This window comes from Vicia villosa, linkage group LG2 (assembly GCF_029867415.1).
Source record: "Vicia villosa cultivar HV-30 ecotype Madison, WI linkage group LG2, Vvil1.0, whole genome shotgun sequence".
NCBI classification, from domain to species: Eukaryota; Viridiplantae; Streptophyta; class Magnoliopsida; order Fabales; family Fabaceae; genus Vicia; species Vicia villosa.
This window is the reverse complement of record NC_081181.1, coordinates 214,392,813-214,406,999: the sequence shown is the minus strand read 5'-3', so window position 1 is coordinate 214,406,999 and position 14,187 is coordinate 214,392,813. Positions and strand designations below refer to the sequence as shown.

General features: G+C 34.6%; 2 protein-coding genes across 3 annotated transcripts; both read left to right on the top strand.

The window, feature by feature from the left end:
- Positions 1-3,438: 3,438 nt before the first annotated feature.
- LOC131653828 (protein transport protein SEC13 homolog B) lies at positions 3,439-5,175 on the top strand. Of its 2 annotated transcripts, none has more exons than XM_058924124.1 (2): positions 3,439-3,595; positions 4,122-5,175. In XM_058924124.1, the coding sequence occupies exon 2, from the start codon at positions 4,126-4,128 to the stop codon at positions 5,029-5,031; it is 906 nt and encodes a 301-aa protein (XP_058780107.1). In that variant the 5' UTR covers positions 3,439-3,595; positions 4,122-4,125; the 3' UTR covers positions 5,032-5,175. The 2 variants fall into 2 exon arrangements, with proteins under 2 accessions (XP_058780107.1, XP_058780108.1); XM_058924125.1 differs by having other exon boundaries at positions 3,449-3,595; positions 4,119-5,175.
- Positions 5,176-10,390: 5,215 nt separating this feature from the next.
- On the top strand, positions 10,391-14,132 carry LOC131653826 (protein disulfide isomerase-like 1-4). The gene is made up of 12 exons (XM_058924122.1): positions 10,391-10,998; positions 11,096-11,225; positions 11,725-11,890; positions 11,974-12,092; positions 12,210-12,290; positions 12,541-12,627; positions 12,757-12,831; positions 12,971-13,039; positions 13,124-13,204; positions 13,296-13,430; positions 13,538-13,594; positions 13,731-14,132. The coding sequence occupies exons 1-12, from the start codon at positions 10,481-10,483 to the stop codon at positions 13,911-13,913; spliced, it is 1,701 nt and encodes a 566-aa protein (XP_058780105.1). The 5' UTR covers positions 10,391-10,480; the 3' UTR covers positions 13,914-14,132.
- Positions 14,133-14,187: the final 55 nt, after the last annotated feature.

The window sequence follows — 14,187 nt, the reverse complement described above, 5'->3', positions numbered from 1 at the left end:
TCCATTAAAGGCCAACTCTAACAATGTTATGCTATGCTACAAATTTTCGACTACAACTCAATCAATTCAAATAACTCTATCAACAACAATCAACTCTATCAACTCAATCTACAACACCAACAACAACAATTTATCACTATCTCGACATACCAACATATCATCATAATCAACTAAACTAATGACAATTCGCTAGGATTCATGCCATAAGGCTATCCACAGAACAATGCACAATAATAATAGTAATATCGGCAATCACAACATTATTCGCAACAAAGACATTCAAACCAAAATCATAATTTTTGGTCAATTTGCAAAATAATCACAATATGTCAATATATCAAGTAAACCAAATCTACTTCGAATTATCATCTAACTCAATTAGAAATAATGTTAATTATCAAAACAACATCATTGGCATAGCAATATATTATTCTCAACATAAATATTCAGCCAAAATACAATTACGGTCAAATTCTCAAGATACCGTAATTTACCGATAAACCGAATAATTAATCCAATTCCAAGTATATTCCAATCAATTAGACTTTGTGAAATTAATTCAACTATTAATTTAATCAACCAATTAATATCACACTATATTAATCTCAATTCACTTCCATTTCTATTCCATTTCCAAATTCTAGCATTCCTATTGTTTTACTAATGCTACTGTTTTCATAATTCATATCCTACTGTTCATTTATATATTATCCCACATTTATGGTTCATCATACTATTGTTGCCATTATATATGTTTAGTTAAGTAATATATGAATACACGGAACATACCAAGTGGGGTGTTTCCATTTTCATATGTAGCATACCACTACATATATTTCTTAAATAATAATAAATGAAGATATGGAAACAAAGCTACATGTATATATATATTAATCAGGAAGGAAAATAAAACAACAAAGGCATGAAACGAAGGTGATTGGCTAAGTGGGTTTCCACTACCTAATGCCGATCGTCAAGGTCACCAAGGACGGATGTCTCACATTTACAACAACATTAACCATTATTTCATTCATTGCCATTTACACACAGAATCAATAGCATTCCAATTTTATGAACAACCGCATGTGTTTATGGAAATAAATTGCATTTTTAACAATGACAGAAAATAAAATTAACACAACACAATGACCAATCTATACCCTAACCCACATACAATCCATCATATTCCCATTTAGGTAGAAAGAATCCCCCCTTACCTTGAATTGGGTGCAGCTCTAAGGAGAATCAATAGAAATTTTGGGGAAAATGGCACTTGGGAGCAACACTTTGGTCTCCTTTTTCTCCTCTTCACAACCCTAGCTTTCCCCCTCCTTTTGTTTTCCTGATAACACTAGCTGCTCTACTCCTTTTATTTCCAAAATAAAACTATATTTGGTCACCTAACTACACAAATGGGCTTAATAAAATACACCCCTTATTACTTCGCGACACCGTTATTTAAGCTTAATATCATTTCTATACTTAAAGCAAAAACAATACTTCCACTTAAATACCATTAAAATAAAATCTGATTATTTTAATATACCGACTTATTACTCAATGTCTCATATTTTTGGTCTAATCTTAATTACTCGGAAAATTCCCAAAACGCTAAATATTAACTCATTAATATTTCTAATACTAGAAATATTAAAATTTTCGATTGAATATCGATCCGCTATCCCGAACTAATACCGACTAAATCGCCCCAAAATATGAAAATTTCGCTAAACATCACAAATGTCTAAATTAAGCAAATAATTATTTTTTCGGGCGTTACATATCTTCAGAAGATAAACCTGCATCATCAAGAGAAATACCTTTCCCGACGTATTTTTCGGATAAGATTCATCAAAGAAAACATATACTGACTTCTAAACGATAAGTAATCTTTTGTTATAAATTCTATATACTTTACTAGATTGGGAATATCCAAGGAAGATACCCTCATATGCTTTAGCGTCAAATATTCCAAGGTTATCTTTTCCATTATTTAAGACAAACACTTGCACCCGAAAACGTGGTGGTGTGAAAAATTAGGTTTTCTACTCTTTAAAATCTCATATGGAGTCTTGTTTAAAATAATATGTATAAGTATCCTATTTAGAACATAACAAGTTATACTTATCGTATCGGCCCAAAAATATTTAGGTAGACCATTCTCATTGAACATTGTTCTTGCCAACTCCTCTAAAACACAATTTTTGCGCTCCACAACACCGTTTTGTTGTGGAATTCTAAGATATGAAAAGTTATGATCAATACCATATTTGTCACAATAATTTTCAAAAGAATTATTTTTAAACTCACCTCCGTGATCGCTTCAAATAACAACAATTTTTAAATTCATTATATTTTGAAATAACCCCGCAAATTGAGTAGTCGTTGCTGCCTCTACCTTAGAAGGACGGGGCACCTTTGTCAGATGGGGCTACATCTTCCTCTACCACCATCTAAATTGGTGAAGATGGTACCTGAACATCAACTGGCTCATCTTCATCATCTATCGTTTATCAAAAAGTAACTCTAGATCTCATACGTTAGATAGTCTGAGTGCACAAAACTGTGCTTGATCATCCAACTGCCTCTTGTGAGAACCATTCGGTGCCATTCTCCCCTCCATGAGATGTGAGTCCTTCACATCACCTAGCTTATCTTGACCCCTCGCAGCAGCTAAATCATGTTGTCTTCCGATAATCGAACTATTTATGCCTCTAGTCTTCACTGAAAAGAAAAAAAACAAATTGTATAACCTATCAGATTTTTTAAAATATTTGAAAATTACGATCTTTCCAAATGTTCTAAATATGCGCTAAAGAAGCAAATGATATTTCGGTTTTTTATAAAAATAAGGAAAATACCATATTATTTTAGGATTTTTCAAAATATCCGACACACATTCGATTTTTTGGAAAATGTGTGTTTGAATGTATGCATTTTTTCTAGATATTTTGAAAAAACCATAAATATTTATGTGTTTTTTCCGCATCTTTCTAAATATTCGGAAGAACTTATGCATTTTTACCGAATCTTTTGAAATCTCCGGTTAAACGTATGAGTTTTTACCAAACATTTTCAAAATATCCTAAAAACTATACATTTTTACCCGACGTTTTAAAATATTCAGTAAAATTTCACGAAAAAATCCAAAATTTTTTTTAAAAAATGCTCTAAAAATTCATTCTCACTTGTCATCAACTGGAAATGTCTGATAAGGTGTCTAAAATATCCGGAAAAAATTCGAAAATTTACAATTATGTTCGTGAAAGAAAATATAAATTAGTTCATGGCTAATATGGTAAAAGCATAGACATCGGCCATCGGGTGTGTCAAGTACAAAATGGGGTGACAGAAAGATTTCTCTATATAATTGAACTAGAAAGCCCATTAAATTTCGTAAGAAAAAAAGCCCAATAAATGAATTTAATTAAAAAAGAAGAAAAGTAACAGCATTGAATTTTTTCCTCTCATATTCCGTTCAAGTGTAATCGTTTTTGGATCTCGTATCCTAATTCACCAACAGCTCCGGCCACCGCAGTTCCGGTCACCGCCTTCCGTTCCACCACTCTCTCTGTCTCACCTCTTTCTTTCTCAGGTACTTTCTCTCCCTCTCTCTTGTATACGATCCACTCCATCTTTTCGGAATTTCAACCTAGATCTTTACGTTCCGTCTCATTTTAACGCTTTCTCTCCCGCGGCAATGTTGCCCGCCGCACGGCGGCGATGTGGCCGTCGGTCGAGATTAACTACGTAGATTTGATACTTGATCAGTAATAGTGTCCTATGTGGATGATTTTGATTATATTTATTTTGGTAGATTTGATTGAATCTTAGGTCTATGATTTGTTGATCCCTAATTCTCTTTGATCTAGGATGAAATTGGAAGCAGAAAATTGAAAGAGATTTTAGTTTAGTTATATTTGATATGGTATATGATTGTTTGAAATCGATGTAGCATAGACACCTCTGGAAAAAAGTGTCCGTCTGAAACTGACGACACATGTGATTGAGTTTAATTTATTCTTTTTCTCAAATTAATATCGGTGTCGACGTGTTAGGGTCGGTGTGCATACTTCATAGCATGAAACTAACTGTATAAATTTTTGATATGTTGATAGCAGAAATATGCCTTCCCAGAAGGTTGAAACCGGTCATCAAGACACCGTGCACGATGTTGCGATGGATTATTATGGAAAGAGGCTGGCGACAGCTTCTTCGGATCACACAATTAAGATAATTGGGGTGAGCAATTCGGCCTCTCAGCATCTAGCTACTCTGACTGGTCACCAAGGACCTGTTTGGGAGGTTGCGTGGGCTCACCCTAAGTTTGGATCTCTGCTCGCTTCGTGTTCTTTTGACGGGCGTGTTATTCTTTGGAAGGAGGGTAACCCAAACGAGTGGATGCAAGCTCATGTATTTGATGACCATAAGTCGTCTGTGAATTCAGTTGCTTGGGCGCCTCATGAATTGGGTCTTTGCTTGGCTTGTGCTTCGTCTGATGGGAATATATCGGTATTCACTGCAAGAGCAGATGGTGGATGGGACACATCGAGGATTGATCAAGCTCATCCAGTTGGTGTCACTTCTGTGTCTTGGGCTCCTTCTATGGCGCCAGGTGCTCTTGTTGGTTCAGGGTTACTTGATCCTGTGCAGAAGCTTTGTTCTGGTGGTTGTGATAATACTGTTAAGGTGTGGAAGCTTAGCAATGGGCAGTGGAAGATGGACTGCTTCCCTGCACTTCAGATGCATAATGATTGGGTTCGAGATGTTGCTTGGGCACCAAATTTGGGACTTCCTAAATCTACTATTGCTAGCGCGTCTCAGGATGGGAAAGTGATCATATGGACTGTAGGCAAAGAAGGGGATCATTGGGAAGGAAAAGTTTTGAATGATTTCAAGACCCCTGTTTGGAGGGTGTCATGGTCATTGACAGGAAATATACTGGCTGTGGCGGATGGGAATAACAACGTCACATTATGGAAAGAAGCAGTCGATGGGGAATGGCAACAGGTGACAACAGTGGAGCCATAGAATCTGATTGTTCAGGTTGTATTTTGTTAATTTTGAAACTATGGTTAAAGTTTTCATTTTGAAATATAATTGACTTCTTATTACTTTGCGTGTATTTAACCGTTGATTAGTTGTGCTTCGTAATGCATAGTTCCTTGAGTTTGATGATTGTGATCCATTTGATATTCTTGTTTTGTGTATGCTACAAAACCACCACTGCATAATTAGTTGCGGGTTTCTTAACCAAATCAAGGAAAATTCAGAATGTCCATTAGATCTTTGTTTATGCTACAAAACCACTGCATTGTGCACAAGTTTTATTTGCCATTAAATTTTGAAGACCCAATAGATCTTAAGGGGTTTCTTTCCGGCTAAATCTTTACTCATCTCCCCCCTACCTATGTCCATGTTTACCCTCCATTGTTGCTTAGATTTAATAGCATTGAAATAAAACAACTGGAATCAGTTCTATATTGCTAACTTTATTTTTGTTAGTGTCAAAACTATGTTGTTTTATAATTATTTTTATAGATTTTAAAAATTAAAATTTAGAAAATACAGAAGAAAATAGAAATATCATTAGTCAGACAATCATCTTTGTTCACGAAAGAAACTTGAAAAAAAAAAGTTTAATAGACTTAGAAAAGTCTCTTAAACACAGAATAGTTGCAGTCTTGTTTGATTCATTTCAAAAAGGCTATTCAAAAGTGTTATGCAAGAACATAACTCTATTTAAAAGTGTTATGCAAGAACATAACTCTATTTAAAAGTGTTATGCAAGAACATAACTCTATTTAGATATTTTTGATAGATGGATACATTGAAATATAATGCAAAATGTATTGATGTACATAATTAAAAAAATAACACTTCTCAATTTCGAGATTATTATTTGATGCAATTTTCACAAGCTGTAGTAAGATTTAACTTGGGGAAATTTCGAGATTATTATTGGACACAATTTTCACAAGTTGTAGTAAGAATTAACTTAGGGAAATTTCTACTTTTACATGCATGTCACACCCTTGAAAATCTGAAATTATCCTTCAAGCATTCAAAGATGCATCTCTAGACGCACTCAAAATCATATCAAACTTCTCTTTTATGAGATTCACCCAAATTTGAAAAAAATAGTTTGGAGATGTATCTCCGTATACTGTTTAGGTGTATTTGGAGATGCATCTTTAAAACACCCTCTATATTCATTTACGAAATTTTGTTATTCACACAACTGATTTAAATAACATCTCAGTGATATTTTCGAAGATGCATCTCCAGAAATGCCCAACGGGAAGGTTGATAAAACACCACCTTGTATGAGCTTATTTATTCATGCTAAAACAAAAAACAACTGCGAAACCCTTGAAAAAAGCTCTCTCCTACTCAATCATCTTTTCAACACCAAAATATCATTATTGTATTTCATCATTTCAAATGGAGCAAAACAAACTGAAATTACATGTATAGATCATTCCTTGCATTAATCAAAGTTTGAAGCTAAAAAAAGAACGTTGAGTTCGTAGATGAATCTTCGGAGAAAGTTTCGTGTGATCTAGATGTGCATCTCCGAAGTGTCCTAATAGTTAAAAAATTTACATGATTTTTCTATTATTGGTGGCAATAGATATGGTGCACCCGAATATATTTTCTAAAGCTATTATAAGTGTAGATGTTAAACCAGTCAAAGTGAAGCATGATGCTAAATCGGATAAAGTGAATGATAATGTTCAACCGGAAGAAGCGAATGATGATGTTAAACTGAATGCTCGATCGGCCGTTGTAGAGGTAGATGTTCGTGCACAACTTATACATAAAGAAGTGTTGTTTGTTCATGAACATAGGGAGGCCGGAAAATTGGGGTTTGGAGTTGTAATTGGAAGGTCCTACAATGGTTCGGATAAAAGACAAACATTTGTAACAATGATATGAGAAAGAAGTAACGCGTACCAACCAAAAATTAGGAAGTTGAAAAGAGATGACACGAGGTCGAGGAAATGTGAGTGTCCGTTTAAATTGCATGAATAATGTATGGCATATGAGACATGGAAATTTAATGTGATCTCCGAGATGCATAATCATGGATTGGATGACAAGTTATTAGGTCATTCCATTGTATTTTGCCTTGTTCCGGAGGATAAGGAACTTGTTTAAGACATGACATTAAACATGGTGGCGCCGAAAAACATACTCGTGTATTTGAAACAGAAAAATACTTTAAATGTTTCAAATATCAAGCAAATATACAAGGTTCGTGCTCAAGACAACAAGGCGATAAGAGGGCCAAGATCTAAGATGCAACAACTGTTGAAGCTTTTGGAAGATGACAACTATGTTTCGAGGTACATAGTTTGTGATGATAAAGTCACAGTTCGAGATATATTTTGGAGTCATCCCGATTCCGTGAAGATATTCAACACCTTTTCCTTCGTGCTCATATATGACTCAACATACAAAGCAAACAAGTATAGACTTCCCCTCTTGGAAATTGTTGGTGTCACTTCTACAAAGATGACTTATTCAGTCAGTTTTGAATTTTCGGAATCCGAAAAAGAAGACAACATTACATGGGTTTTGGGAATATGCAAGACTATGTTAAAGGACCAAGAAAATATGCCACAAGTCATAATCACCGATCATGACATCACACTGATGAATTCGGTTTCAACGATGTTTCCTAATTCTTTCGCCTCTTTGTAAGTATCACATAATTAAAAATGTGAGAGGTTGAGTAAAGCCTGTGGTTGGTACAAAACAAGTTAAAGGTAAAGATGATAAAGTTGTCAAACCTGGTGCGGTTGTGGAAAAGATAATGGATGCATGGAATGATATAGTAAATTCTCCCACTAAAGAATTATAGGTCGAATATGTTCTACATTTCAGGAATGTGTGTGTGATATATCCAAATTTGCTGAAATATGTTTTTGGATCATGTTAAAAAGAAGATTGTTTGTGCATGAACTGATTAGGTTCGACACTTTGGAAATGCAACAATTAACAGAGTTGAATCTGCGCATGCTGGACTGAAGAACTGGTTGGGAAACAGTGAAGGTGATTTTTTTCGAGATGGGGATGCCGTGAACCAAATGCTCTACAAATAACATAATGAAAAACAAACATCTTTTGGTCGGAGCATTACAGTGTTAGAAAACCATTTCAAAGACAACATCCTTTATTCATAGTTGGTTGGCAACATATCTCAGGTGGCGTTGAATTTTATTTTTCATGAGGCCAAACGAGCTGATAAGACATGTTTTGATAGCTCAAATTTAAAGGTGCGAGAAACACAAGAAAAGGGTGTTTGAATTGAGTTGCACCAAATATAAATTTTTTGCAACACAATACAAGGTTAACAAGTGAATAAAAATATATGAACACAAATATTTTTATACTGGTTCATTGTTAACTAAGTTACTCCAGTTCACCCGCCAATGTGATGTTTCCTTCTCGATAAGGATTTAATCCACTATAACCAAACTCATTACAAACAACCACAATGACCGCAACCACTGTCTATTTGGGACTTCTGATTAACACTAGTCTCTCAATGAAACAACCACAATAAGCTTATGACCAACCTTGATGACAACCCTAACAAATTCAGATGATTCTTATCATGAAACCACTATGACTGCAACCACAGTCTTCTCGAGGCTTCTGACTAGCACCTAGTCCCCCAAGGAAACAGTCAACCAAGTTAATTACAAGTGTGTATTACAAAGATGCTTCTAATAAGAAAATTACATAATGTTTAAGTATAGCAACACAAGTGTTGATAAGGAAGATGCGAACAAAAGCTCCTAACTAAAAATTCAAAACTATACAAAGAATTTCTCTAACAGAGCTTGTGCAGCGCTTTGGTGTAGTTTTGTAGAACGAATTCATTAATTTCAAATTCTTTTAATGGCTCCCTTTATAGATAAGGAGGGATCCATTGAAAGGTAGAATAGGAAAGAAAAGTACAACTGTAAAGCAAAGAAAAGAAAAGTTTGGATGTACACTTAGGAAGACTTATGGTCTTCCATGTGCTTGTTTAATTTCAAAGAAGCTGAAACATGAAAATCCAATAGGTATGGACGAAGTTTGCACTCACTAGATCCACTTCTATTTTGATGATGATGATAGTGTAAGGAAGGATGATAAATCAAACATATCTATCCTGACTGAATAGAAAGTGAGCCAAGAGAGATTCATGAAAGCTGATGACATAATGAAATTGCACATCAAAGAGCAACCTAGAACGGTTGCATATCCAGAAACAACAGATTTGAAACCACCGTCGGAACCAGTTAAAACAAAGGGTTCCCCTAAAAAGGTAAAACCAAATCAAAGTGACAACTCCACGAGACAGTCTCCTTCTTATTTCGAGCATGTTGACTCACATTTTCTGGATTCTCAGACTCCAAATTCTCAAAAATAGTGTTTTCAAGGGTGCACGCATTAGCAAACCATCTCTTCCACCGTGATTACCAAAAATCAAATTCATTGAAGAGATATCACTTTTTATGCACAAATACATCGAACGGATTGTAAATGTTGAAAGTGACGTCAACTGTGATTTTCGAGCTGTTTCAGGTTTAATTGATAAGATAGAGGATATCCACCAATTTTTCTACCTTGATCTTATACAAGAGATGACGACGCATGGAGAATCATACACAAATCAATATAAGAACAAAGCAAATTACGATATAATTCTCAATGGTCTTGTCTTAATGGCTTGACTCCGTTTGACAAATGAATGCGCTTTTCAAAAATAAAACATCTTATTACAAATATTTATTATGAGACGTACATTAATTTAACACGATATTGTTTCAAAAATATTATAAATAAAAGAAAAAAAGATTGCATTGCTACTTGTTACTGTATCCCAATTACAACAAATATAAAATAACTAATTGAGTTAGTATTATTTATGGTTATAAAAAAATGTAAACTTTTTTATATAAATAAAAAAAGGTAAATTTATATACCGGTACTTTTATTATAAATAAATTTAAATTTATTTAAAAAACAAATAATATTAAAATATAATATACCAATCAATAAAATATTAAAATAATTTTATTGGAAAATATAAAATATTTTTGTCACGTCAAATTTTAAATTATTGACTTTTATTTTAATTAGTTATAAATTAATAATTATAAATAATTCTGATAGATTAATCATGTAAAACTTTTTACGCTTTATAATAATTAATTCCATAATAAAATATAATTGATTTATTAGATGAAGTTATGGGTACTCAAATACTGTAATTAAGGAAAGAAAAACAGTAAAACAGGGATTAATTGTAGTAAATTGTAACGAATCAGTAAAACGGCGTCGTAACAAAGGTTCATTCCATTTGCAGTTAGTTTAAAGTCAACCCATTCTCAAATCACAGTCATAACTCATCACTCACAGATCTCTTTCTCTGTTTCTCTCTTCTTCCTCTCACTTCGTTTCTCTGCAACCACAAATCACAATGCGAATTCTCATTCTCCTCTCCCTCACAACTCTCCTCTTCTTCTCTTCCCTCTCTCACGTCCTCTCCGAAGAAGAATCCGACGAAGATCTCAGCTTCCTCGACGAACCCGATGAAACCGACCTACACCACGACCACCACGACCACCACGATGACGCTGAACACGAATCCGATCTCGAAGAAGACTTCTCCGGCTACGAGCATCAGGAGTCTTATCAACCTCCCGAATTCGATGAAAAGGACGTTGTCGTTTTGAAGGATAGCAACTTCACTGACGTGGTCAATGGTAATCGGTTTGTTTTGGTTGAATTCTACGCGCCGTGGTGTGGTCATTGTCAGGCTTTGGCTCCGGAGTATGCTGCCGCTGCTACTGAGTTGAAAGGGGAGAATGTTGTTTTGGCGAAGATTGATGCGACGGAAGAGAGTGAGGTTGCTCAGAAGTTTGATGTTCAGGGTTTTCCTACTATCTATTTCTTTATTGATGGTGTTCACAAGACTTATTCTGGACAAAGAACCAAGTAATTATCTCTAATATTTTCTCTTTCGATTTCAATTCATGCTTTCTTTCAATTTTAATGGATCTGAAATTTTTTATTTTGTTTCGTTGTTATGCAGAGAAGCTATAGTTGCATGGATTAAGAAGAAGACAGGACCTGGTATATATAATATTACTACAGTGGAGGATGCTCAAAGCATATTGGCCTCAGAAACTAAAGTTGTTTTGGGGTTCCTCAATTCTTTAGTTGTAAGTAAAAGCAAGTGGATTGTTATCATACTTTATTGATTTTGTTCCTTATGTTAAATGTTAGATTGATGTTTGCATATGCATATGGTATTAATTTGATTATAGAAGTTTGTTGTGGTAAGACTTGTTGATTTGTTTCTTGTTCCTTAAGTTAAATGTTGATTTGAAGTGGTTTGTTAGATTGCTGATTGTTGTTGCCGCAATGTGAATTAACCACAATTTGTTCTTTATCATAAAAACGGTGAATAACAGTATCGGTATCAGTATTGGCACCTTCCGGTACCGTTTTGTCGCAGCTGTTTTCGTGGTAATGGATCATTTTATAAACCCTCGGATAAGTGTATTGTAGTAAGACGTTTTGCTTTATTTCATGATCAATCAGCAAATTTGTTTTCAATGAGTTGACCATAAAAGACATTTGCCATTGTTAATTTGATTCTATGGAGTGAGTGACACTGTTAATTGTTGTGTGTAACTTATCCTGTCATGCATAATATAGGGTCCTGAGAGTGAGGAGCTAGCTGCGGCTTCACGACTTGAGGATGATGTCAATTTTTATCAGACTGTGGATCCTGAAGTGGCAAAGCTATTCCATCTTGATGTTAATGTCAAACGCCCCGCATTGATCCTTATCAAGAAAGAGGACGAAAAACTGAATCATTTTGGTTTGTTTACTTTTCTCTTTCTTATTTCATTATTATTTTCTTTTTAGTTGCAAATTTGATGTGTTTTCACCTTGTCTCTGCAGATGGCCAATTCGGTAAGTCTGCAATAGCAGACTTTGTCTCCTTGAACAAGCTTCCTTTGGTAACAGTTTTTACAAGAGAAAATGCTCCTGAGGTCTTTGAAAACCCAATCAAGAAACAGGTGATTGTTTATGAGATGTATCTTATTATAATTTAATCTCATTAGAAAATTGTTTGAAAAATGGCATCACAATGTTCTTTAAAGATTGTAACATGTTTGAAACTTTTTTTTCTTCAGGTGTTGTTGTTTGTGACTTCAAATGATTCAGAGAAATTCCTCCCCGTATTTCAGGAAGCCGCAAAGTCTTTCAAGGGAAAGGTATATTTTCATAGATGTAACTAATTATTATGTCAAAATAAAATAGATTTCCATGCTTTCCACAAGAAATCAGGTGTCGTATACTTACTGATTAGTGGGCCGTTATGAGTATTGAATCTGCAACATGCCTCAATTTATAAAATCATGATAATTGATTGTTTGATTTATGCTGAGTGGTAATATCTGATTAGTGGGTCGTTGACTTTTTGCTCTAGAATGGATGATTTAACTGTGCACTTATCCATTGCAGTTGATCTTTGTGCTTGTGGAAACTGATAACGAAGATGTTGGAAAGCCTGTTTCAGAATACTTTGGTATCAGTGGGACTGATCCAAAAGTAATTATTTCATCTTCCCTTTTTAAGTTTTATTTAAATGATAAGTCATGAAATTCATAAAATTTACATATTGCAACCTTTGAATCACTTTGAAGTATATTTAAGTAACCCGTGGAATTTCCAATGCAGGTATTGGCATACACCGGAAACGATGATGGGAAAAAATTTGTGTTTGATGAAGAGGTGACTGTTGAAAAAATTAAGGTACTCTTTTTCTCTCTTTCCTTGGGCTCTGTTAGTTTTGCTGCCAGGTTATAGAATGTGTATGGAATCCTTTTTCTTTCATTCAATGAGGTTTGAAAGGAATATTTTAACAAAATTTCAAATCTTTACTTTATCTCAGGCATTTGGAGAAAATTTCCTTGAAGACAAACTAAAACCCTTTTTCAAGTCAGATCCAATTCCTGAAAGTGTAAGTTATTTGATTTTGCTGCCAACAATTATGCTTTATTTACTTGATGTTTCATGTCTAACATGTTTGCGAACTTGGTGACAGAATGATGATGATGTGAAAATAGTTGTTGGGAATAATTTTGATGAAATTGTCTTGGATGAATCAAAGGATGTTCTCCTAGAGGTACAACTTTGATCCTCTAGTTTACAAGTTATATTTGCATCTAAACTTCTGTAATCTTGTTGTGTTAATTTAATGGTTGATGAAATATCAGATATATGCTCCATGGTGTGGCCACTGCCAACATTTGGAACCAATATACAACAAGCTTGCAAAACATCTTCGTAGTATTGACTCTCTTGTAATAGCCAAGATGGATGGAACAACAAATGAGCATCCCAGGGCAAAGGTAAACCCAAATTCAAACTAGACATTGCATGATTTTGAATTCCATTCCAGCTTCAAATGCAGATTGAAGAACTTATTGATTAATCTCGATATATGTTCACTTTGCAGTCTGACGGGTTCCCCACTCTTCTCTTCTTCCCAGCCGGAAACAAAAGTTTTGATCCTGTATGTGAAACAACACTTCATATTTCATTAATTCAGCTTTCATAAGTTTGAATTTACTCCTGTGTGCATGAGAGATATCTGCATATGCATTATCATTTAGCGATTAACATTTATAATTTCCTAATTGTCTCTGCAGATTACTGTTGAGGCAGATCGTACAGTCGTAGCCTTTTACAAGTTCCTCAAGCAACATGCTTCAATCCCATTCAAGCTCCAGAAACCAACCTCATCTCCAAAACCAGAGGACTCTGATGCCAAGGAGAGTTCTGATACCAAAGAGAACCAAAGTAGCAATACTGATGTGAAGGACGAACTATGAAGAGTTAGATTTCATGTTTCTATTTATACTTCTATGATCAGAATGATTCTGACATAGTAACTTAGAGAAGAACAATCACCAACTCCTCTCTCCAAGCCTTTAAAAGAGGTAAAGAAGGGAAGGGTGGACACATCTGAGATAACTGTATTATTAAACTGAGTATTTAGATTTTTGGGTTGAGGCTTTAATAAAAATTTCCCTATTTATTTCTGGTATTTAGTTTAATCCACCTCCATATATTAATCCCTCGGGAGCCTACATTTGATTGAACTCG